Genomic DNA, 25,077 nt, shown 5'->3' with positions numbered 1-25,077 from the left:
TCTCCAGGGGGCAGATTTGGGGGATTTGGGCCCCTGTTCTGGGGTGTGGGTGGGGGCAAAGCTCCTGGGAGCTTGCAGGACTAAGGCTGGGCCAGCTCTGAGGGGCTGGGCTGGGGAGGGGGTGGCACTGGGGGTGGCACTGGGGGTGGCACTGGGGGTGGCACTGGGGCTGACACTGGGGGTGGCACTGGGGGTGGCACTGGGGTGGCACTGGCCTGCGGCTGGGTCCATCCCCTGAAACACCCGTGAGGAGGGAGGCTCTGGGTGTGGGTGCTCAGCTCTGTCCCTGTGCTGGGGCTGTGCAGAGCTGCAGCTCCCCCAGGCTCTGCTCAGCAGCTCTTGTCCTCTCTCCTGTCCTGTCCCCAGGGCCACTGTCCCACGGAGAGCGGGTCACCCCCCACTGGCTGCTGGGGGGCCGTGCCCGCAGAGCCGTCAGCCTGCAGGAGCAGGTAAGGGCGCTCCCAAACCCCTCCTCCCTCCCTCCTCCTCTGCCCACAGCCTTCCTGGTGGGACACCATGGAGCCCTGGGGCTGCAGCATCCATGGGCAGGGTGTGGAGCTGCAGGATCCATGGGCAGGTTAGGGAATTTCAGGATCCATGGGCAGGGTGTGGAGCTGCAGGATCCATGGGCAGGGTGTGGATTTCAGGATCCATGGGCAGGGTGTGGAGCTGCAGGATCCATGGGCAGGCTGGGGAATTTCAGGATCCATGGGCAGGTTGGGGAATTTCAGGATCCATGGGCAGGGTGTGGATTTCAGGATCCATGGGCAGGCTGGGGAATTTCAGGATCCATGAGAAGCAGGTTGGGGAGTGTCAGGATCCATCACCACCCTCGGGTGATGAACAAGGAAAGCAGGGGAGGCAGCAGTGAGTTAATTAAACATGGTGTTAATAAGTGCCGGGGAGGAGGAGGATGGCCAGGAGCTGCAGGGTGAGTGGAAGGGAGCTGGAGAGCTCAGAGGGAGGAGCTGGAGGTGACCTGGCAGCTCCTGGTTTGGGATGGGAGGAGCTCAGGTGATCCATCAGCTCCTGGTTTGGGGCAGGAGGAGCTCAGGTAATCCATCAGCTCCTGGTGATCCATCAGCTCCTGGTTTGGGCCAGGAGGAGCTCAGGTGATCCATCAGCTCCTGGTTTGGCTGGGATGGGAGGAGCTCAGGTGATCCATCAGCTCCTGGTTTGGGACAGGAGGAGCCCAGGTGATCCATCAGCTCCTGGTTTGGGATGGGAGGAGCCCAGGTGATCCATCAGCTCCTGGTTTGGGACAGGAGGAGCCCAGGTGATCCATCAGCTCCTGGTTTGGGATGGGAGGAGCCCAGGTGATCCATCAGCTCCTGGTTTGGGACAGGAGGAGCTCAGGTGATCCATCAGCTCCTGGTTTGGGACAGGAGGAGCTCAGGTGATCCATCAGCTCCTGGTTTGGGACAGGAGGAGCTCAGGTGATCCATCAGCTCCTGGTTTGGGGCAGGAGGAGCTCAGGTGATCCATCAGCTCCTGGTTTGGGATGGGAGGAGCCCAGGTGATCCATCAGCTCCTGGTTTGGGATAGGAGGAGCTCAGGTGATCCATCAGCTCCTGGTTTGGGCCAGGAGGAGCTCAGGTGATCCATCAGCTCCTGGTTTGGGGCAGGAGGAGCCCAGGTGATCCATCAGCTCCTGGTTTGGCTGGGATGGGAGGAGCTCAGGTGATCCATCAGCTCCTGGTTTGGGATGGGAGGAGCCCAGGTGATCCATCAGCTCCTGGTTTGGGATAGGAGGAGCTCAGGTGATCCATCAGCTCCTGGTTTGGCTGGGATAGGAGGAGCTCAGGTGATCCATCAGCTCCTGGTTTGGGGCAGGAGGAGCCCAGGTGATCCATCAGCTCCTGGTTTGGCTGGGATGGGAGGCGCAGCCAAGGGGAAGTGCAGCAGGTTTGGGAGCAGTGCCCTGCAGGGAGCAGAGGGCATCTCCTGCCAGGGCTGTCACCCCCTCCCTGCCGCCCCCGCTGTCCCCACGTCCCTGCATGAGGCGTCTGTGGCCACCCTGGCCAGGACGCGGCCCCTTGCCCTGGGCTGCAGCAGCCGGGAGGGGCCGGAGCGGGGCCCTGCTGGGAGGGGCCTCCGGGGCCACCTCGCCTGAGACGCTCCGAGCGAGCCCTCGGTGCCAAAGGTGGAGCCAGCGGGGCTCGGGAGGGGCTTCGGGCTGCCCTGGCCCTTCCAGGGGAACCGGGGCTGGCTGCTCCTGCCGAGGCTGCGAGAGCCCGTGTGGGTGCTGTGCTCGGCCTGCAGAGATGTCCCCGGCCTGCAGAGATGTCCCTGGCCTGGAGAGATGTCCCCGGCCTGGAGAGATGTCCCTGGCCTGGAGAGATGTCCCCGGCCTGGAGAGATGTCCCTGGCCTGGAGAGATGTCCCTGGCCTGGAGAGATGTCCCTGGCCTGGAGAAATGTCTCCTCCTCGCAGAAATGTCCCTGGCCTGGAGAAATATCCCCCCCTGCAGAAATATCCCCCCCCTGCAGAAATGTCCTCTCCCTGCAGAAATGTCCTCTCCCTGCAGAAATGTCCCCTCCCTGCAGAAATGTCCCCTTCCCGTGGCAGCCCCAGCCCCGTCTATATTTAAGTTGAAGCCACTTGAGCCGGGGAGCGCGTGGCAGGGCAGGATTGTTTCTGCTCCTCTATTCATGGGCGCCCCGGTGGTGCCGGGGGTGCAAAGGGCACCCGGGGGGTTTCGGGGGTTTCAGGGGATTTTAGGGGCTCTGGGGCTCGGGGCTGCGGTGTTTCCTGCACCCGGCCGGGCTGGACAAGGAGCTGAACAAGGAGCTCCCGTTCCCGGCCAGGCAGGGAGGGAGGGAGGGAGCGGGGCTGGAGGGGAGGCTTTGGGGCAGGGATGGGGACGGGCACAGCCCCCGCTGCTGCCGGCGCTCATCTGTAGGATCAGTTCAGTCCGTTCAGTCCCCACCCCGTCCCAGCTGCCCTCCAGCAGAGATCCCGGAAATAACCGGGGATGCCAGCCGTGCCAGGAGGCGCAGCCCAGCCCATGGGGCGCTGCATTCCAGCCCGGGCACCCCCGAATCCTCCATCCCTGCCGGGGGCTGCTCCTCCTGCCCTGCCCGGGATGGGGGCAAGGGCTGCCCGGGCTGCCAGGGGCTTTTCCAGCCCTCCAGAGATGGAACTGGGGCTGGACACAGGGATGGAAATGGGGCTGGACACAGGGATGGAAATGGGGATTGTACCCAGTGATGGAAATGGGACTGGACACGGAGATGGAAATGGGGCTGGACCCAGTGATGGAAATGGAGCTGGACCCAGAGATGGAAATGGAGCTGGACCCAGAGATGGAAATGGGGCTGTACCCAGCACTCTTCCCTGGGAGAAGGAGGGGAGGGGAGGATCGGGCTGCCCCCCCTTCTTTTCCCCTTCTCCCTGTGTGAAGTGTGGCTGCACTGAGCAAACCCTGCCAGTTCTGTTCTGAACCAGCCCAAACTCTGCCCTGGCCCCCGGGCCTGGCTGCCCTGCTTCCTGATTCCCAGCAGTGTTCCTGGCTGGATGTTTCTGGCTCCCAGGAATTCTCCTGATTCCCAGCAGTGTTCCTGGCTGGATGCTCCTGATTCCCAGGGGTGTTCCTGACTCCCAGGGGTTGTTCCTGGCTCCCAGGGGTGTTCCTGGCTCCCAGGGGTGTTCCTGGCTCCCAGGGATGCTTTTCCAGAGAGCAGTGGGTGTAAGAGGTTCCTCCCTGGATCCTGCTGGGGTTGGCCAAGTGATGCAATCCCTTGGGAGCTGTGTTCCTCAAGCCTCTGCTGGCACCTCCTCAAGCCTCAGAGCTGGCACCGGCTGCCTGGGGAGGCCCTGGTGCAGCCCAGCTGCTCCAGCAGCTGCAGATCCCATCAGCAAATCCTCCTGGAGCATCCCCAGTAGGCTCCATCCCTGTTCCCCCGTCACATCCGGGCTCTGGGAGCTTCCCTGGGAGCTCAGGGCCTGGGGGAGCAGCCTGAGCAGATGGCTGGGCTGGGAGCTGAGCTCTGGGACCTGGCCTGGGAGATTTCCAGGGAACTCGGTGCTCCCTGAGCCTGCTCCTGGAGTCCCAGCAGGGATGGAGGCAGGGGAGGATGCGTGGGGAGGATGGTCAGGATGGGAGCTGGGGGAAATGGGGAAGAGCAGCTGAACCCCCTCAGCCCTCTGCAAAGAGCCCTGGGGTTTGTCTCATCAATGGAGTGGAAAGTGAAACCAGACTCCAGCTGGGCCTGCAGGGTCCCTGGGCTGGTCACAGGCTGGGGCCTGGCCAGGCAGAGTCATCCCAGCTGCAATTCCATCATTCCAGCCCCTCCCAGCCCCTGGGCGACTGCCTGGGCTGGATGGCCTGCAAAGGGGCCACCACTGCACCTGCAGCCAGGGCTGAGAGGGGATGCTCCCTGCAGCCCTGTGGGGACTGGGGCACTCTGTTCATGGGGGCTGGAGAAGGAGATCAGGGAGCAGGAGGGGCCCTGGATGGTGCTGGAGCCTGTGAGGATGCTGGGACCCAGGAGGATGCTGGAGCCTGTGAGGATGCTGGGACCTGTGAGGATGCTGGGACCCAGGAGGATGCTGGAGCCTGTGAGGATGCTGGGATCTGTGAGGATGCTGGGAGCCTGTGAGGATGCTGGGACCTGTGAGGATGCTGGGAACCTGTGAGGATGCTGGAACCTGTGAGGATGCTGGAGCCTGTGAGGATGCTGGGACCCAGGAGGATGCTGGAGCCTGTGAGGATGCTGGAGCCTGTGAGGATGCTGGGACCTGTGAGGATGCTGGAGCCTGTGAGGATGCTGGGACCCAGGAGGATGCTGGAACCTGTGAGGATGCTGGAGCCTGTGAGGATGCTGGGACCCAGGAGGATGCTGGAGCCTGTGAGGATGCTGGGAACCTGTGAGGATGCTGGGACCTGTGAGGATGCTGGAGCCTGTGAGGATGCTGGAGCCTGTGAGGATGCTGGGAACCTGTGAGGATGTTAGGACCCAGGAGGATGCTGGAGCCTGTGAGGATGCTGGAGCCTGGGGTCATTGGAGCCTCTAATGATGCTGGAACTTGGAATGTGCTGGAGCTTGGGGTGATGCTGAAACATGGATTATATTGGAGCCTGGGATGATGCTGGAGCCCAGGATAATGGACTCTGGAATGATACTGAAGTTAGGGATGTTGCTGGAGCTTGGAATGTGCTGGAGCCCAGGACAGTGCTGGAACACAGGATTATGCTGGAGTTTGGGATGATGCTGGAGCCTGAGACAATGGCAGAGCCCAGGATGATGCTGGAGCCTGGGATGATATTGGAACCTGGGATGATGCTGGAATGTTCTGGAATCCAGGATGATGCTGGACCTTGGGATGATGCTGAAGCCTGATAAGTTGCTGCAGCCCAGGCTGACATTGGAATCAGGAATGGGGAATGGGAATGGGATGATGCTGGAGCCCTGGAGGATGCTGGGCCTTGGAATGGTGCTGGAATCCAGGATGATGCTGGAACCTGGAGGAAGCTGGAGCCAGGAGGAAGCTGGAGCCAGGATGATGCTGGAATCCAGGATGATACTGGAACCTGGAGGAAGCTGAGCCTGGAGGAAGGTGAAGCCTGGAGGAAGCTGGAGCCAGGATGATGCTGGAATCCAGGATGATGCTGGAATCCAGGATGACACTGGAACCTGGAGGAAGCTGAGCCTGGAGGAAGCTGCTCCTGGCTCATTTCCAGCGTGCAGGTCCTGGCAGGAGCCCGGGGCAGCTCCCTGCCAGCCCGGGGCACAGGGGCAGGGTTCAATCAGTGCCATCACCCTGCCTGCCCTCGGAGCCGCTGCTGGGCTCCAGTGCTGCCCACATTCCCCGTTCTCACTGCGCTGATCCCTCCAGGAGCTGAGCTGGGCCCATCCCAGCTGGAACCAGGATCCCTCCCTGTTCCCCACTGCCCCTCCAGGAGCTCCCAGAGGAAACTGAGGCATGGGAGGAGGAGAGCTGGCGGTGCATGCCCTGCCGGGGAGGGGACACGCGTCCCACGGCAGCCGTTTGTTCTCCAGCCCCTGGGAGATGGGATGGGAGCTGCCGGGGCCGGGATAACCCGGACACGCACGTTCCCTTTAAGACGGCAGCTGGGAAAGAACATTTTGGTAGTAACGGCTCTGGAGGCGAGGCAGGGAGTAATTGCTGGGGAATTCTAAACCGGGAATGAGCCGGCCGGGACCTGGGGGGAGGAGGAGGAGGAGGAGAGGGCTGCAGGGAGCGGGTGCTGGGGAGATCAGAGACGGGGAGAGAAAAAGGGAGGGCAAGAGGCGGGGGAAAGGAGGGAAACGGCGAGAAAAATGTACAGACCATGTTTGGCCAGAGAGCGATGTTTGTACAAGATCGAGTTCCAAAAATACCGCCCGTTCCCAGCGCCGCCGAGCGGGGATGGAGCCGCTGCCCGGCGGGGCGCGCTCGCTTCGGGCACCGGGGCTCGGCCGGGCCGGGCCGGGCCGGGCCGGGGGAGCCGCCGGGAGGTGCCGGGGCCGGGCCTCGCCTCCCTGCGCTGTGGGCCCGTGCTCTGCCAGCGCCGGGGCTGCTCGCCCTGCTTGGAGCTGGGCACACGGAGCCGGAGGGGGGCTCAGCCAGCCCGGCTGCAGCTCCAGCCGCGCTCCCGGCTCCAGCCCCGCTCCCGGCTCCAGCCCCGCTCCCGGCTCCAGCCCCGTTCCCGGCTCCAGCCCCGCTCCCGGCTCCAGCGCCGCTCCCTGCTCCAGCCGCGCTCCCGGCTCCATTACCACATCCCTGCTCCATCCCCGTTCCCGGCTCCATCCCCGTTCCCGGCTCCATTGCCACATCCCTGCTCCATCCCCGTTCCCGGCTCCAGCCCCGCTCCCGGCTCCATCCCCGCTCCCGGCTCCATTGCCACATCCCTGCTCCAGCCCCGTTCCCGGCTCCATCCCCGTTCCCGGCTCCATTACCACATCCCTGCTCCAGCCCCGTTCCCGGCTCCATCCCCGTTCCCGGCTCCATTACCACATCCCTGCTCCAGCCCCGCTCCCGGCTCCAGCCCCGCTCTCGGCTCCATCCCCATTCCCATCTCCATCCCGGCTCCTTCCCCGTTCCTGGCTCCATTGCCGCATCCCTGCTCCAGCCCCACTTCTGGCTCCATCCCCATTCCCAGCTCCAGCCCTGCACCAGCCCCACTTCTGGCTCCAGCCCTGCATCCCAGCTCCATCCCAGCTCTATCACCGTATCCTGGCTCCAGCCCCGTTCCCCGCTCCAGCCCCGCTCCCGGCTCCATCCCCGTTCCCGGCTCCATTCCAGCTCCATCCCCATTCCCATCTCCATCCCGGCTCCATCCCCTTTCCCGGCTCCATTGCCACATCCCTGCTCCAGCCCCATTCCCGGCTCCAGCCCTGCATCCCAGCTCCATCCCAGCTCTATCACCCCATTCCCAGCTCCATCCCTGTTCCCGGCTCAATCCCTGCTCCCAGCTCTATTCCCGCATCTCTGTTCCATCCCCACATCCCGGCTCCATCCCCATTCCCAGCTCCATCCCAGCTCCATTCTGGCTCCATCCCCGTTCCTGGCTCCATCCCGGCTCCCTCCCGGCTCCATCCCCTTATCCCGCCCGGCAGGAGCGGCCCCTCGCTGCCCTCTGAGCCTGCCCCGGGGGCTCCTCGGAGCCGCAGCCCCCCGCGGGCAGCCTGAGCGCTGTCTGGGCTGCCCTCGGGGTGGGTGTGCAGGAGCTGCCCCCCGGCAGTAAAACCCCAGCCCGGGGGCGGCATGCCGGCACCCCGCTGCTCTGCACCCCGCATGCTCTGTCCCTCTGTCCCTCTGTCCCTCTGTCCCTCTGTCCCTCTGTCCCGAGCTCAGGGCAGGCTCCCCTGGTGTCCCCCATAGCCAGGGCAGGGGGCTGGGCTGCAGGAGCAGCGGCACAGCCAACTCCACAGGAACTGGGGAACAGGATTTAACCTCTGCTTCATCCCGGGCCCTGAATCAGCCAGCTCTGCCCCTCCCTGCTGCGGTCCTTGAGTTCCACTGCAGAGATGGGATGCCAAGGGCAGCCAGGGCTGGGGCCTTGCTGGGACAGCTCCTCCTCTGTCCCCTTTCCCTGCAGGGCTGGGGACAGCTCCTCCTCTGTCCCCTTTCCTTCCATGGCCAGGGACGGCTCCTTCCTCTGTCCCCTTTCCCTGCAGACCCAGGGACGGTTCCTTCCTCTGTCCCCTTTCCCTGCAGGGCTGGGGACAGCTCCTCCTCTGTCCCCTTTCCTTCCATGCCAGGAATGGCTCCTTCCTCTGTCCCCTTTCCCTGCAGGGCTGGGGACAGCTCCTCCTCTGTCCCCTTTCCTTCCATGCCAGGAATGGCTCCTTCCTCTGTCCCCTTTCCCTGCAGACCCAGGGACGGCTCCTTCCTCTGTCCCCTTTCCCTGCAGGGCTGGGGATGGCTCCTTCCTCTGTCCCCTTTCCCTCCAGATCCAGGGATGGCTCCTTCCTCTGTCCCCTTTCCCTGCAGGGCTGGGGATGGCTCCTTCCTCTGTCCCCTTTCCCTGCAGGGCTGGGGATGGCTCCTTCCTCTGTCCCCTTTCCTTCCATGGCCAGGGACGGCTCCTTCCTCTGTCCCCTTTCCCTGCAGAGCCAGGAAGAGCTGGCCAGGCCCACAGCCATGGCAGGTGATGGGCCCGAGGGCTGGCAGCCCGCTGGGCTCCCTGTGTGTCCCATGGATGGGGACAGACTGAGGGGCACCTCAGAGCTCAGGGACCGTCCAGGCCATGGACAGCAGGCAGGGCCATGCTTTCAGGGTCCCCAGAGAGGGGACACAGGGAAGGGCAGCACTGTGGGGCTCTGGCCCGTCCTGTCACACACAGCTGGGCTGGCTCCAGAGCCAGATTCCTGTTTAACGCCCTCCAAAGAGAGGGAATGAGTAAAGAATGAGTAAAGCCACCGGCATCCTGGGGAAGCTGAGTCACTGTTTCCTTTCTCTGCCTGCTGGTCTGAGGTATTTTTAACGGTCCTCATCCAGTGCCCAGGTGGGCCTTGGTGGTGATTTCCATCTCCCCAGGGTACCGACCCTCCCAGGGCTGAGGGTCCTTCCCTGGATCAGCCTCTGCAGTGGGGCAGGGCCGTGCTGGGATGGAGCCCTCAGAGACCCTGCTCAGGGTGCTCCTGGTGCTGCTCCTCATCCCAGGGGCCATCCTGTTCTGCCTTTCCCTGGGGGAGCTGCCAGCAGAGCTGGGATCTGCTGCCTCACCCCTGAATCTCCTGTGAATCCCCTGTTATCCTCCTGGGAATCCCCTGTTATCCCTACTGTGAATCCCCCATTACCCCCTGGGAATCCCCTGTTATCCCTACTGTGAATCCCCCATTTTCCTCCCGTGACTCCCCCATTATCCCTGCTGGCTGGGAGTGCAGGGACATCACCTTCCCTGTGCCAGGGCGGAGCACACCCCGGGAGGAGAGGCCGGGATGCAGCTGGAGCTGGGAGCAGAGGAAGGTTCTGGGCACAGGGACCATTGCTGAGCCCATCCCTCCTTTCCTTGCAGGTGGTGGCACCTGCCCGGGCAGAGGTGGCTGTGACAGCTGAGGGCAAAGAGCTCGTGCTGGTGCTGGAGAGGAACCAGTGAGTGTGGGGCTGGGGAGGGGACACGGGGCACCCTGCCAGGACCCACCTGGGCTGGCAGGGTTGTGGCCAGCAGGGGAGGGGACGGCCCTGCGTGGCTCCATTTGGGCTGGGATGCTCCTTTTGCCACCTTGCTCACCTCCTTCTGGGCTCCTGCTCCGGGCCAGTTTGGCTCCATTTGGGCTGGGATGCTCCTTTTGCCACCTTGCTCACCTCCTTCTGGGCTCCTGCTCCGGGTCAGTTTGGATGCAGGTGGCAGCAGCTCCTGTCCCCTGTGCCCTGTGCCACTCACCCAGCCTGGGACAAGGACACTCCCCTCCCCTGGGACACGGACAGGACTTGTGTCCGTCTGTCCTGCCCTGCCCTCCTTGTCCCTCTGCCTGAGACCTCGTGGCATTTTACAGAGCCGCAGAACCCCAGGGTGGTTTGGGCTGGAAGGGACCTTGAAGATGCAGTGCCACCCCTGCCACGGCAGGGACACCTGCCACCAGCCCAGGCTGCTCCAGGCCCTGTTCAGGGCTGGGGACACTGCCAGGGGTGGGTTTGTGTCCCGTGCTGGGCAGGGCAGAGCTGCCCCCTTCCCTGCCTCTCCCCAGCAGCCGTGAGTGGCTGCTCCTGCAGAATCCCCTTCCTGCTGCTGCTGGGGTGCAAACCCAGCCCCCTTCCCTGGCCATGGCAGGAGGATCTGCCATTCCCGTGCCCTCAGCCCAGCTGTCCCGTCCCTGTCCCCACGTCCCCGTGTCCCCAGGCTGGCCAGGCCGTCCCTGGCAGGAGCCAGGCTGAGCCGTGGCTGCTGTCTGGGCTGTGGCTGCAGTCCCTGGTGCCAGGCACCCATGGACAGGATGTGGGAAGCCACAGCCGTGCCCACGGTGACACTTCTGGGGCCAGGCTGGCTGAAAGCAGAGAGGGAGAGGCGGGAGGGCTATTCTGGGAGGGCTGCTTTCTTTTCTCTGCAGAATTTAACCTTTGGGACAGGGCCAAACCCCCAGACTGAGTCTAAACTGAGAGCAGGGGAAAACCTGGCCCCATTTGTCCTTCTCTGGGTGGCTGAGCCCCTGCAGGGGTGACCCTGCCATCCCTAGGGGTGACCTGCCACCCCCAGGGGACTGCAGGCTTCCAGCAGATAGCCATCACCCTGGCATCTGGGCAAGGTCACACAGATCTGGGCAATGCAGGAAAACCTGTGGTTTTCTTTTTCTTTTTCTTTTTCTTTTTCTTTTTCTTTTTCTTTTTCTTTTTCTTTTTCTTTTTCTTTTTCTTTTTCTTTTTCTTTTTCTTTTTCTTTTTCTTTTTCTTTTTCTTTTTCTTTTTCTTTTTCTTTTTCTTTTTCTTTTTCTTTCTTTTTCTTTTTTCCTTTTCTTTTCATTTTTCCTTTTCTTCATCTTCTTTGTCTTTGTCTTTGTCGCCTTCTTCTTCTTCTTCTTCTTCTTCTTCTTTTCTTCGTCTTCATCTTCTTCTTCATCTTTTTTGTCTTCATCTTTTTCATCTTCATTGTCTTTGTCATCTCCTTCTTCACCTCCTTCTCTTCTCTCTCCTGTCACCCCTGGGGTCACTCCAGCCCACCCTGGTGTTCCCCCAGCTCCCACCCCACGTGCTCTCCAGCTGTGAGCTCAGCTCTGGCTCTTTCCTGTGGCTGGAAGGGATGGGATGGGATGGGATAATGGGATGGGATGGGATGGGATGGGATGGGATGGGATGGGGTGGGATGGGATGGGGTGGGGTGGGATGGGATGGGATGGGATGGGGTGGGATGGGATGGGATAATGGGATGGGATGGGATGGGGTGGGATGGGATGGGATAATGGGATGGGATGGGATGGGATGGGATGGGATGGGATGGGATGGGATGGGGTGGGATGGGGTGGGATGGGATGGGATAATGGGATGGGATGGGATGGGATAATGGGATGGGATGGGATGGGATGGGATGGGATGGGATGGGATGGGATGGGGTGGGATGGGATGGGATGGGATGGGGTGGGATGGGATGGGATAATGGGATGGGATGGGATGGGATGGGATGGGATGGGATAATGGGATGGGATAATGGGATGGGATGGGATGGGATAATGGGATGGGATGGGATGGGATGGGATGGGATGGGATGGGATAATGGCATGTGTCATGCCTGGACCAGGGCAGTTTGGGCACTCGTTTGGGCAGCCCTGTCCCTGCTGAGGACAGAGGGACACTGGACTGTACCTGCTGCCATCCCTGTCCCTGCTGGCCATGGGCAGCCTCTGCTTGGGGTCACAGCCGTGACAGGGGCTCAGGGGATGTGGGGGTGTCTCAGGGGGTTCAGGGAATGTGGGGGTGGCTCAGGGGATGTGTGGATGGCTCAGGGGGTTCAGGGTGGCTCAGGGGATGTGTGGATGGTTCAGGGTGGCTCAGGGGATGTGTGGATGGTTCAGGGTGGCTCAGGGGATGTGTGGATGGTTCAGGGTGGCTCAGGGGATGTGTGGATGGTTCAGGGTGGCTCAGGGGATGTGTGGATGGTTCAGGGGGCTCAGGGGATGTGTGGATGGTTCAGTGGGGCTCAGGGGATGTGTGGATGGTTCAGTGGGGCTCAGGGGATGTGTGGATGGTTCAGTGGGGCTCAGGGGATGTGTGGATGGTTCAGGGTGGCTCAGGGGATGTGTGGGTGGCTCAGGGGATGTGTGGGTGGCTCAGGGGGCTCAGGGGATGTGTGGATGGGTCAGGGGGCTCAGGGGGGCTCAGGGGATGTGTGGATGGTTCAGGGGGCTCAGGGGATGTGTGGATGGCCCGGGCGGGCCCAGGCTCGGGGGCTCGGTGCGTTGCTGTGCCGGCAGCCCTGGAGCCGCTGCCCACTGTGCCCACTGTGTCCCCGCTGTGTCCCCACCGTGTCCCCACTGTGTCCCCGCAGGCTGCTGGCTCCGGGCTACACGGAGACGCACTACAGCGAGCAGGGCCAGCCCGTGACGGTGACCCCCAACCACACGGTGGGTGCGGAGCTCGGGGCGCTCCTCTCTGAATTTCGGGGTTCGGACGGAGCTGGAGCCCAGCGCTGCGGGCGGGGCAGATTCCCGGCGGCAGAGGGAATGCGGCAGCGCTGGGCTCCGGCCCCGGGACACAAACACAGCAATGCCAGGCCCTCCCCATGGCCCCACCGCCCTCTGTCACCCTTCCAGCGCCGGGTGCAGGGCCGTGTCCCGGGCTGTGTCCCAGCTGTGTCCCGGGCTCTGTCCCGGGCTGTGTCCCAGCTGTGTCCTGGGCTGTGTCCTGGGCTCTGTCCCTGGCTGTGTCCCTGGCTGTGTCCTGGGCTGTGTCCTGGGCTCTGTCCCGGCTGTGTCCCAGGCTCTGTCCCTGGCTGTGTCCCTGGCTGTGTCCTGGGCTGTGTCCCGGGCTGTGTCCCGGGCTGTGTCCTGGGCTGTGTCCCGGGCTGTGTCCCGGGCTCTGTCCTGGGCTCTGTCCCGGGCTCTGTCCCGGGCTGTGTCCCGGGCTGTGTCCCGGGCTGTGTCCCGGGCTGTGTCCCTGGCTGTGTCCTGGGCTCTGTCCCAGGCTGTGTCCCAGGCTGTGTCCTGGGCTCTGTCCCGGGCTCTGTCCCCGCTCCCGTTTCCATTCCCGGTGCGGGAGACAGAGCTCGCCTGGCTGGGAAACGAGAAGGGAAATGGAAAAGGGGAGATGGAAAAGGGGAGATGGAAAAGGGGAGATGGAAAAGGGGAGATGGAAAAGGGGAGATGGAAAAGGGGAGCTTTTCTGAGAGCTGCCCGTGGGCTGCTGCTCCCAGCCCCTGAGGAGGGTCCCCCTGTCGCTCTGCAGGAGCACTGCCACTACCACGGGCACGTCCGCGGCCACCGTGGATCCTGGGTGGTGCTCAGCACCTGCTCGGGAATACGGTATGGGGGAATGGGAATGGGAACAGGAACGGGAATGGGAATGGGAATGGGGAATGGGGAAGGGGAATGGGGGAATGGAAATAGGAATGGGGAATGGGAATGGGGAATACGGTATGGGGGAATGGGAATGGGAATGGGAACGGGAACGGGAATGGGAATGGGAATGGGGAATGGGAATGGGGAATGGGAATGGGGGAATGGGAATAGGAATGGGGAATGGGAATGGGGAATACGGTATGGGGGAATGGGAATGGGAATGGGAATGGGAATGGGGAATACGGTATGGGGGAATGGGAATGGGGAATGGGAATGGGGAATGGGAATGGGGAATACGGTATGGGGGAATGGGAATGGGAATGGGGAATACAGTATGGGGGAATGGGAATGGGAATGGGGAATGGGAATGGGGAATATGGTATGGGGGAATGGGAATGGGAACAGGAATGGGGAATGGGGAATGGGAATGGGAATGGGGAATACAGTATGGGGAATGGGAATGGGGAATGGGGAATGGGAATGGGGAATGGGGAATGGGAATGGGGAATACGGTATGGGGGAATGAGGAATGAGGAATGGGGAATAGGGGAAGGGGAATGGGGGAATGGAAAGTGGAGAATGGGAAACGAGGAATGGGGAATGGGGGAACAGGGAATGGGGGAATATGGTATGGGGAAATATGGAATGGGGGAATGAATGGGGAATGGGGGAACAGGGAATGGGGGAAGGAACAAGGAATGGAGGAAGGAACAGGGAATGGGGGAAGGAATAGGGAATGGGGGAAGGAACAAGGAATGGGGGAAGGAAGGGAATGGAGGGAAGGAGAAGGGTATGGGGAAATCAGGATTGAAAGAACACAGGGTCGGTGGGCTGTGGAGCTGACAAAGGTGGGATGGATCCACTGCTCCCTCTCTCTGCAGGGATCCCCTTTGGGACCACCCAAGCAGCACCAATGCTCCTGCAAGCCCAGCACCAAATGCTTCATGGGCTGATTTTCCCATGGCTCCCATCTTGTCCTTCCTCATTCTCCCACCCTTCTCCCACCCTTCTCCCAGCCCCAGGACTGGGCAGGCTGGGCAGGGACCACATTTCTGGCAGCACGAGCTTATTCCCAGGAATTTTATCCCTGGAGGGGCAGGTCCCTGCACCCCAGAGCAGCTGTCCCAGACCGAGCTTTGCTCTGTGCTCTGTAGGGGGGAGGTTTTGGTGCCCAGGGTTTATTTGTCCTGGGGCTGTTTGGGCAGAGATCCCCAGTTCTTGTCCCTGCTCCCAGCTTGGGTGCAGACCAGGCTGATGTGCCACGAGTTTGTGGGGCCTCAGGGGCTGGGGGGGCGCAGGGGGAAGCACCACAGGAGCCATCGGGGCTGTTCCCATCTCCAGGGGCCTCATAGTGCTGAGCAGCAACACCAGCTACTACCTGAGCCCCCTGGGGCCCCCCGAGCCCGGCCTCCACCTCCTGCAGCGAGCAGAGCACCTGCCTGTGCCAGGGGGCACCTGCGGGCACGGCCAGCACCTGGGCAGCACCGTGGCCGGCATGGCCCGGCTCTTCCAGCCACGGCACCCACGGGTAAATCCTCAGGGCTGAAGCCGCTTGGGTGAATCCTCACGGATGAATCCAGCCGGGTAAAGCCACACGGGATCTGCCTGGGCACAGGCACAGGGCTGGGAGGGGCTCTCAGCACTGCTGACAGCTCCCATGCCCCCAGCAGCTGGGCAGCTGTGCAGGCAGGGGGGGTGACAGGGTCTCTGTGGGTGGCTTGTGTGGCTTGAATTTAGGCAGGAGACCCCAGAGGATGCTTGGGTCGGGTCTCAGTGCTGCATCCTACCATGAGGGATATGACGTGAGGTCGTTTGGAGCCACCCAAACGTTCTGTGTCACCTTGTGCCTCAGTTTCCCCTCTCAGCTGTCCCTCCTGAGCAGCTCTGTGGTGTCTGGAGGGTGCCCGGAGCCAAGGGCTGCCCCTCTTTGCTGAGCCCTGTGTCTGCCTGCAGGCCAGGAGGGATGCCTGGAGGACCATGAAGTACATGGAGCTCTTCATCGTTGCTGATCACACCCTGGTGAGCGCTGGGGGCAGAAAGCCAGGGTCCCTCTCTGTCTCCACCCTGGACTGAGCCTGTGACCCTTCCCCATCCTCACCTCTCTCCAGTACAGGAACCAGAACCGCAACCTGGGCCACACCAAGCAGCGCATCGTGGAGATCGCAAACTACGTGGACAAGGTGAGGGACCTGCCAGGCCCTCGTGTGGCCCCAGGGACTGTCCCTCTGTCACCAGGGCAAGGAATCACAGCATTATGCAGCTGTTAAGGTCAGAAAGGGTCTTTAAGTCCTTTGAGTCCGTCATTCCCCAGCACTGCCAAGGCCAGCACTGACCATGTCCCCAAGTGCCACATGCACATAACTGTAAATCCCTTCAGGGATGGGGACTCCACCCCTCTCCTGGGCTGCCCTGCCAGGGCTTGGCCACCCATGGAGGAGGGGTTCAGGAGCTCTCTGAGCACATGGTGGGAAGGGCTTTGTCCCCCATGAGCTGAGCTCAGCAGGGAAGTGTTCACCGGCCTCTGCCTGGGATCGGTGCTGGCATCTTTGGCAAAGAAGGGACACGCTGAGGTGTTGTCACTGAATGTCATCGTGCCACCTGGCTGGCTCCTGTGCCTGTGGAGCCCATGCTTGCAGGCAGGTGTGGGACAGGTGTGTTCTGGGGTCACACAGCCGCGGGAAACACGAGGAGCTGCTCGCAGTAATGCCACAGCAGGGAGGGAGGGTACAGGGAACTGCAGCCCCACGCCCTCCACCGGTGCCCTGCTGCAGTTTTACAGGCTGCTGAACATCAAGGTGGCCCTGATCGGGCTGGAGGTGTGGACGGAGCGGGACCAGTGCGCGGTGAGCAGCGACGCCAACGCCACGCTCTGGGCCTTCCTGCAGTGGAAGAAATCCCTGAGGGCGCGCAGGAGGCACGACAACGCCCAGCTGCTGACGTGGGTGCCTGGCTGGGGGCGCTGGGGGGCACTGGGGGGCACTGGGGGCACTGGGGGGCACTGGGGGCGCTGGGGGCACTGGGGGCGCTGGGGGGCTCCCGGCTGGCGCTGGGCACTCCTGGCCCCTGGCACTGAGCTGGCCCCGTTCTCCTGCCCGGCAGAGGGAAGACCTTCGGGGGCACCACCATCGGGATGGCCCCGCTGGAGGGCATGTGCAGCGCCGACAACTCCGGAGGGGTCAGCGTGGTAAGGGGGGCTGGGGGTCCCTGCACCACCCCAGCCCGGGGGAGATCCCCCTGGGGCTGGAGGAGCAGCTCCTGAGGCTGGGCCAGCACCTCTGAGGCTGGGTGTGGAGCTGGGGGGCAGCCTGAAGGTGAGGGGTGATGCTCTGACTGGGGTGCAGTATGAAGGTGAGGGGTGATGCTGTAGCTCCTGACTGGGGTGCAGTATGAAGGTGAGGGGTGATGCTCTGACCTGGGTGCAGTATGAAGGTGAGGGGTGATGCTGTAGCTCCTGACTGGGGTGCAGTATGAAGGTGAGGGGTGATGCTCTGACCTGGGTGCAGTATGAAGGTGAGGGGTGATGCTGTAGCTCCTAACCTGGGGTGCAGCCTGAAGGTGAGGGGTGATGCTGTAGCTCCTAACCTGGGGTGCAGCCTGAAGGTGAGGGGTGATGCTCTGACCTGGGTGCAGTATGAAGGTGAGGGGTGATGCTCTGACTTGGGTGCAGTATGAAGGTGAGGGGTGATGCTCTGACCTGGGGGGCAGACTGAAGGTGAGGGGTGATGCTCTGACCTGGGTGCAGTATGAAGGTGAGGGGTGATGCTCTGACTTGGGTGCAGTATGAAGGTGAGGGGTGATGCTGTAGCTCCTGACTGGGGGGCAGTGTGAAGGTGAGGGGTGATGCTCTGACCTGGGGGGCAGTGTGAAGGTGAGGGGTGATGCTGTAGCTCCTGACTGGGGGGCAGTGTGAAGGTGAGGGGTGATGCTCTGACTTGGGTGCAGTATGAAGGTGAGGGGTGATGCTCTGACCTGGGTGCAGTATGAAGGTGAGGGGTGATGCTCTGACTGGGGGGCAGTGTGAAGGTGAGGGGTGATGCTGTAGCTCCTGACTGGGGGGCAGTGTGAAGGTGAGGGGTGATGCTCTGACCTGGGGGGCAGTGTGAAGGTGAGGGGTGATGCTCTGACCTGGGGGGCAGTGTGAAGGTGAGGGGTGATGCTGTAGCTCCTGACTGGGGGGCAGTGTGAAGGTGAGGGGTGATGCTCTGACTTGGGTGCAGTATGAAGGTGAGGGGTGATGCTCTGACCTGGGTGCAGTATGAAGGTGAGGGGTGATGCTCTGACTGGGGGGCAGTGTGAAGGTGAGGGGTGATGCTGTAGCTCCTGACTGGGGGGCAGTGTGAAGGTGAGGGGTGATGCTCTGACTTGGGTGCAGTATGAAGGTGAGGGGTGATGCTCTGACCTGGGGGGCAGTGTGAAGGTGAGGGGTGATGCTCTGACCTGGGTGCAGTGTGAAGGTGAGGGGTGATGCTCTGACCTGGGTGCAGTATGAAGGTGAGGGGTGATGCTCTGACCTGGGGGGCAGTGTGAAGGTGAGGGGTGATGCTCTGACCTGGGTGCGGTATGAAGGTGAGGGGTGATGCTGTAGCTCCTGACCCCTCAGGTGCTGGCCAGGGGCACAGGGGGTGAGAAGGGGCTGCTAAAGGTCTCCCACCCCCAGCTCCCAGCTGGCAGCAGCGCTGGCATGTCCTGTGCTGCTCCTGTCCCCCGTGCTGGAGAGCCCCTGCTCGTCCCTGCTTCTGCTCTCTGGGCTTCTGGTACCACCTCTGCCCAGATCACCTCTGCTCCTCCTGGTGGTGGCCCTGGGCGTGATGGGGTGGTCACGGTGGCCTTGGTGACCTGTGATCCTTAGGCAGGGTGGTGGGGGCACCCAGATTTCTGGGTTTTGGGATCTGCGCTGGGTTTTGAGCAGCTGGCTCCAGCCAAGAGCTTCCCACCAGTCCCACAAGGGAAAATCAGGAGCCCAAACCCCACCTGTGCCATGAACCCTCCTCCAACCACTCCTCCATGAACCTTCCTCCAACCCCTCCTCATGTGGGGCTGAGTGGTCCCTCCTGTGCCCAGCCCCACTCCCGGCTGTGGGTGGCCCTGTCCCTTGGTGCTGGCCCTGGTGACACGTCCCCTCCCGGCAGGACCATGCAGAGCAGCCCATCGGCGCCGCTGCCACCATGGCCCACGAGATCGGCCACAACTTCGGCCTGGTGCACGACACTCAGGGCTGCTGCACCGAGGCCACCCCCGAGCAGGGCGGCTGCGTCATGGCCGCGGCCACCGGGTGAGTGCTGCTGGCCCTGGGACGTGGCCCCACAGCCCTGCATTGTCCCCAATGCCCTGGGATGTGCCCCCAGAGCCCTGGGTGTATCCTGGATGTGTCCCCAGTGCCCTGGGATGTGTCCTCAGTGCCCTGGATGTGTCCCCAATGCCCTGGGATGTGTCCCCAGAGCCCCAGCAGGCCGTGGTGCTGTGTGTGGGCAGGGAATGCTGTCACCTCTGCTCTGGAGCCAGGCTGGCAGAGCTGGGAATGCTCCCCTGGAGAAGGGAAGGCTCCAGGCAGAGCTCAGAGGCCCTGGCAGGGCCTGCAGGGGCTCCAGGAGAGCTGCAGAGGGGCTGGGGACAAGGCCTGCAGGGACAGGAGCCAGGGAATGGCTCCCACTGCCAGAGGGCAGGGATGGCTGGGATCTTGGGAATTGTTCCCTGGCAGGGTGGGCAGGCCCTGGCACAGGTGCCCAGATTTGCTGGGGCTGCCCCTGGATCCCTGGCAGTGCCCAAGGCCAGGCTGGACCCTGGGGCTGGGATCCACCTGGGGCAGTGGGAGGTGTCCCTGCCATGGCAGGGTGGCACTGGTGGGATTCACAATCCATGTGCTTGGTGGCAGTTTCCTTTCCAGCCCTTCTCCCTCTGGATTTTCCCCCTCCTGAGGATGTGTCATCCCAGATGTCCCTGCCCTGAGCAAAAGCAGGGTTTATTCAGCCGTTCATTGCCTGGGTTTGAACCCACCTGCTCTTCCAATGAGGAAGGAACAGTGGGACCCCACTTGTGGTTTCAGGGCTGCCAGATGCTGGTGTTGATCCCACAGGATTTAACCTCAGCCTGGGCAGAGTGTGGTGGGGAAAAGCACAGTTCTGGCTGTGTTTGCACAGCCATGGATATGAATATATATAAAAATACATGTAGAGTACATTGGCTTGCTCAGCCTCCATAACCTGCAGGCTCTTGCAGGTTTCCCTCCAGCCCAAGAGATTTCAAAACCACTTTTAAAAAATGTCCTCTGAGTCATCTTGAGGATGAGACGTCCTGCTATGAAAATATTTTTCAGCTTTAAGGGGAAATGAAACTGTTTCAAAGAAGAAGGAAATGCTTCCTTCTTCTTCATAAACCACTGAAACCCCCACAAACGGTGAAATTAGAGAAGACCCTTGCTCAGAGGTTCTGTAGAAAATGAATGTTTGTCCTGTTCCTCACTTCCTTACACACTGTAGGTTCTGACTATTTTATTTTTTTGCTGCTCTCTGGGTCCTTTTTGGTATTTTTTCCCGTATTTCTTTAATTTTAAGTGATGTTCACCCATCTGAGCTGTATTTCAGCGGCCCAGGTGGGTGTTTGCTGTGTGCTTCAATGAGCACAGGAAGCGGTTTGCTGTGGCTCAGGGGTGTCTGTGGTGTCCCAGGGCAGAGGTGACAATGTTTTGTGGAGATAATCAAAACCCCACACCTTTGTGACAGTTGTAAAGCCTGTGTGTTCATTACAGCCCTGGACACATGTGGGAATCGTTCCCCTAAAATGACATGGGTACCTCTGGGAACTCCAGGTCTCTTTTTATCCCCCTCTCAAATACATATGCACACAATTTCACAATAGGTTCATACATACTCATTTTTACGAATTTCGTGTGACATTTTCCCCGATAGTTCTTCTTTATCAGAAAGAACTCCTAGGTCAGGTTGACCTGCTCTCACAGCAGTCTCTCTGTCTCTCTCTATCACCTTCTGTCTCCCCCACCCCTTATCTCTGTCCTTCTCTGAAGCAGTTTCTCTGAGCCTAGGCTTTGCACTCAGGCTAAATGGCTATGTTTTCTAACCACAGACTCAACTCAAAAATGCACATTTCACCTAAACCAAAATAGATTTCTACCCTGGAAAATTTCTATTTTGCCTCAACACCTGCAGCAGTGCTGGGCTGGCATCAGTGAGCACAGGAAGGGGTTTGCTGTGCCTCAGGGGTGTCTGTGCTGTCCCAGGGCAGAGGTGACACTGCAGCAGTGCTGGGCTGGGGCTCACACCCGGGGTGCAGGGGGGTTGATGTCCCAGGGGTGATGCACAGAGGCTCTGCCTGCCCCCCATCCCCTTCCTGAGCACTTGGGGTTCAGAACTGTCCCCTGGCTGCTGGTCTGGCTGGGGTGGGAGGTGTTCGTGGCTCACTGGGCAATGGGGAACCTGCTCTGGGGAGGGTCTGTGCCAGTTTGTGCGTTTGTCCATGTGCTGAATTCCCAGTTCTCACCATTCCCCCCTCCTCTGGCCCTGCTCCCCTGTGTCTCCCAGACACCCCTTCCCCCGGGTGTTCAGCTCCTGCAGCAGGAGGCAGCTGGAGAGCTACTTCCAGAAGGGAGGGGGAATGTGCCTCTTCAACCTGCCCGACACCAAGGACCTGGTGGTGGCACGGAAATGTGGCAACGGCTTCCGCGAGGAGGGAGAGGACTGTGACTGCGGGGAGGTGGAGGTACAGGGGGCCCTCGTGGGACATGGGGGTCCTACAGAGACACGGGGGGACAGGGGGCCCTCGTGGGACCAGGGGGGACAGGGGGTCCTACTGGGACATGGGGGGACAGGGGGTCCTACTGGGACATGGAGGGACAGAATGACTCTCATGGGACATGAAGGGACAGGGGGCCCTCGTGGGACATGGAGGGACAGGGGACCCTCGTGGGACATGGAGGGACAGAGTGACCCTCATGGGACATGGAGGGACAGGGGACCCTCATGGGACATGGAGGGACAGGGGGCCCTCGTGGGACATGGAGGGACAGGGGACCCTCATGGGACATGGAGGGACAGGGGGCCCTTGTGGGACATGGAGGGACAGGAGGTCCTCCTCAGCTGAGGGATTTCCTGCACAGGGCGTTTCCAAGGGAGGGGTTTGCTGTCACCACAGGGCCTCCATCCCGAGGGCTTTTCCCAGCCCCACCTTCCTGAACCCATCTATCCCAGTCCCAACTTACCCCCGAGTGCCCAGTTCTCCCTGCTGCCCTCTGTGCCTCAGTTTCCCCGTTGCAGGATGAGCAGGGCACTGCTGGGATGGGTGTGGCAGGGGCTGGGGGCAGTGCTGGGGAAGGGATGGAGCCCCAGCCCATGGAGCTGTGCTCCCCACAGGAATGCACCAACCCCTGCTGCAACGCTCACAACTGCACGCTCAAGGAGGGGGCCCAGTGTGCCCACGGCGACTGCTGCCACAGCTGCAAGGTGAGACCCAGCCTGCCCGCCCCCTGCCACCCCCTGCCACCCTGTGCCATCCCCTGCCTCCCCCTGCCCGCCCCCTGCCCACCCCGTGGCCATGGGATGAGGTGCAGACCCAGCCCTGCCGTTCCCTGGGGACTCCTGAGCTGTTTGTCCACAGGGACACGCTCCCTGTGCCCCATGGGCAGGGTTCATGCGGCACCTTGTGTCTGCAGGGGAATCCTGGCATGGGCTGGGCTGCGAGGAACCTCAGAGCCCCCCAGTGCCACCCCTGCCATGGCAGGGACACCTCCCACTGTCCCAGGTGCTCCAGCCCCAGTGTCCAGCCTGGCCTTGGGCACTGCCAGGCATCCAGGGGCAGCCCCAGCTGCTCTGGGCACCTGTGCCAGGGCCTGCCCACCCTGCCAGGGAACCATTCCCAATTCCCCATCTCCCATCCAGCCCTGCCCTCTGGCTCTGGAGCCATTCCCTGGCTCCTGTCCCTCCAGGCCCTTTCCCAGCTCCCTCTCCAGCAGAATCCCTCAGGCAGCTCTGTGGCTGAGGTGCAGCTGAGGAAGTGTCCCCATGCCCTGACAGCCCCAGCAGCCCCACAGGGCACCTGTCACGTGTTAGAGCTGCCAGCTGTGCCAGCTGTGCCAGGAGGCACCGTCACTGCCCCCAGTGCCCCAGTCTGTCCCTGTGTCACTGCCCCCTGTCCCCTGTGTGTGTCTGCCTGTCACTGCCCCGTGTCCCCAGCCTGTCCCTGTGTCACTGCCCCCTGTCCTGTGTGTGTCCCCCTGTCACTGCCCCCTGTCCCCTGTGTGTGTCCCCGTGTCACTGCCCCATGTCCCCAGCCTGTCCCCCTGTCACTGCCCCCTGTCCTGTGTGTGTCCCTATGTCACTGCCCCCTGTCCCCAGCCTGTCCCTGTGTCACTGCCCCCTGTCCCCTGTGTGTGTCCCCCTGTCACTACCCCCTGTCCCCAGCCTGTCCCTGTGTCACTGCCCCCTGTCCCCTGTGTGTGTCCCCCTGTCACTGCCCCCGTCCCCAGCCTGTCCCTGTGTCACTGCCCCCTGTCCCCTGTGTGTGTCCCCATGTCACTGCCCCCTGTCCCCAGCCTGTCCCTGTGTCCCCAGCTGAAGGTGGCTGGCACACCGTGCCGGGAGGCCGCTGGCTCCTGTGACCTGCCCGAGTTCTGCACGGGAGTGTCCCCGTACTGCCCTCCCAACGTGTACCTGCTGGACGGCTCCTCGTGCGCCCAGGGCCAGGCCTACTGCAGCAACGGCATGTGCATGACCCACCAGCAGCAGTGTGTGCAGCTCTGGGGGCCAGGTCAGTCCCTCCCTGCAGCAATGGTGTGTGCATGACCCACCAGCAGCAGTGTGTGCAGCTCTGGGGGCCAGGGCAGTCCCATCTCTCATGTCCATGACCCACCAGCAGCAGTGTGTGCAGCTCTGGGGGCCAGGGCAGTCCCATCTCTCATGTGCATGACCCACCAGCAGCAGTGTGTGCAGCTCTGGGGGCCAGGTCAGTCCCTCCCTGCAGCAATGGTGTGTGCATGACCCACCAGCAGCAGTGTGTGCAGCTCTGGGGGCCAGGGCAGTCCCATCTCTCATGTGCATGACCCACCAGCAGCAGTGTGTGCAGCTCTGGGGGCCAGGGCAGTCCCTCCCTGCAGCAATGGTGTGTCCATGACCCACCAGCAGCAGTGTGTGCAGCTCTGGGGGCCAGGGCAGTCCCTCCCCTCACTGCAGCAGAGCCTGGGGATGCCCAGGGGGCTGCGGGGGCTGCATGGGGGCCCTGGCACAGCCACAGCCACACCAACAGCCAGGGGACAATTCTGAACCCCAAATCCTTGGGAATGGGATGGGGGGTGCCCAGAGCAGCCGTGGCTGCCCCTGGATCCCTGGAATGTGCAAAGCCAAGTTGGACATGGAGGCTTGGGGCACCTGGGACAGTGGGCGGTGTCCCTGCCCTGGGTGGAACTGGGTGGGTTTAAGGTCTCTTCCAACCCAAACCATTCTGTGACCAAAACCCTCCTCAAGACTCCAGCTAATGGGGAAGTTCATCCCTCCTGTCTCTGGCCTGGCAGCACAGCAGCAGCTCTGGGAGAGCTTTCCCCAGTGTGTTCTCCCTGAGCACCACGTGCTGCTCCTGCTGCGGGTCCCTGCCCGTGCCTGGCTTCCCAGAGCTCTCCTCCCCGTGTGCAGGAGCGTGGCCAGCCCCCGATGCCTGCTTCCAGGACGTGAACATGGCAGGGAACACCTACGGCAACTGCGGCAAGGACAGCCAGGGCCGCTACGTCAAGTGTGACAAGAGGTGGGCACAGCGCTGGCACCGGCTGCCCCGTGTCCCTCCTGTACCCCTGCCACCCCTGTCACCCCTGCCACCCCTGCCACGCCACTGGGAGGGCCCTGCCTCAGCCCTGCCACAGGCAGCAGCCCTTGGGACAGCGTTGGCACCGGCTGCCCAATGTCCCCTCCCGTGCCCACATTTGTCCCTGCCACCTCTGCCACCCCTACCACCCCTGCCATGCCACTGGGAGGGCCCTACCTCAGCCCTGCCCCCGGGAATCAGCCCTTGGGACAGCCCTGTTTTGTACCCCAGGAAGCCACCAGGTCCTCCTGGGCTCTGTCCCCATCGCTGCTGGGAGCTGGCACTTGGAGATCTGGAGTTCTTTTCCAGCCCAAATCCTGTGATTCTGCTGTCCCACCACGAGCAGCTCCCAGCCCAGCCTGCTGGGAAATCAAAGCCAGTGCCACATTTATGGAGTTGTGCTCTCTGTTCCCAGTGCCACATTTAGGGAGTTGTGCTCTCTGGTGTCCCAGTGCCACATTAGGGAGTTGTGCTCTCTGGTGTCCCAGTGCCACATTTAGGGAGTTGTGCTCTCTGTTCCCAGTGCCACATTTAGGGAGTTGTGCTCTCTGTGTTCCCAGTGCCACATTTAGGGAGTTGTGCTCTCTGTTCCCAGTGCCACATTTAGGGAGTTGTGCACTCTCTGTTCCCAGTGCCACATTTAGGGAGTTGTGTTCTCTGGTGTCCCAGTGCCACATTTAGGGAGTTGTGCTCTCTGTTCCCAGTGCCACATTTAGGGAGTTGTGCTCTCTGGTGTCCCAGTGCCACATTTAGGGAGTTGTGCTCTCTGTGTTCCCAGTGCCACATTTATGGAGTTGTGCTCTCTGTTCCCAGTGCCACATTTAGGGAGTTGTGCTCTCTG

General features: G+C 62.0%; 1 protein-coding gene across 1 annotated transcript in view; it reads left to right on the top strand.

Annotated features, from left to right (window-relative positions):
• The window catches only part of ADAM33 (ADAM metallopeptidase domain 33), a 45,439-nt gene that overhangs the window by 7,772 nt on the left and 12,590 nt on the right, over positions 1 to 25,077 (top strand). The window contains exons 3-16 of the mRNA XM_054514730.1: positions 367 to 449; positions 9,467 to 9,543; positions 12,428 to 12,503; positions 13,324 to 13,400; positions 14,778 to 14,964; positions 15,390 to 15,455; positions 15,545 to 15,616; positions 16,208 to 16,374; positions 16,536 to 16,620; positions 18,566 to 18,708; positions 20,972 to 21,149; positions 21,800 to 21,889; positions 22,997 to 23,192; positions 24,071 to 24,179. Coding sequence (XP_054370705.1) covers positions 367 to 449; positions 9,467 to 9,543; positions 12,428 to 12,503; positions 13,324 to 13,400; positions 14,778 to 14,964; positions 15,390 to 15,455; positions 15,545 to 15,616; positions 16,208 to 16,374; positions 16,536 to 16,620; positions 18,566 to 18,708; positions 20,972 to 21,149; positions 21,800 to 21,889; positions 22,997 to 23,192; positions 24,071 to 24,179 — 1,606 coding nt within the window. The remainder of the gene's footprint in view (positions 1 to 366; positions 450 to 9,466; positions 9,544 to 12,427; positions 12,504 to 13,323; positions 13,401 to 14,777; positions 14,965 to 15,389; positions 15,456 to 15,544; positions 15,617 to 16,207; positions 16,375 to 16,535; positions 16,621 to 18,565; positions 18,709 to 20,971; positions 21,150 to 21,799; positions 21,890 to 22,996; positions 23,193 to 24,070; positions 24,180 to 25,077) is intronic.

Source organism: Molothrus ater, chromosome 4 (genome assembly GCF_012460135.2).
Source record: "Molothrus ater isolate BHLD 08-10-18 breed brown headed cowbird chromosome 4, BPBGC_Mater_1.1, whole genome shotgun sequence".
Lineage (NCBI taxonomy): Eukaryota > Metazoa > Chordata > Aves > Passeriformes > Icteridae > Molothrus > Molothrus ater.
The sequence above is the reverse complement of the archived record's forward strand: the minus strand, read 5'-3'. Positions and strand labels throughout refer to the sequence as shown.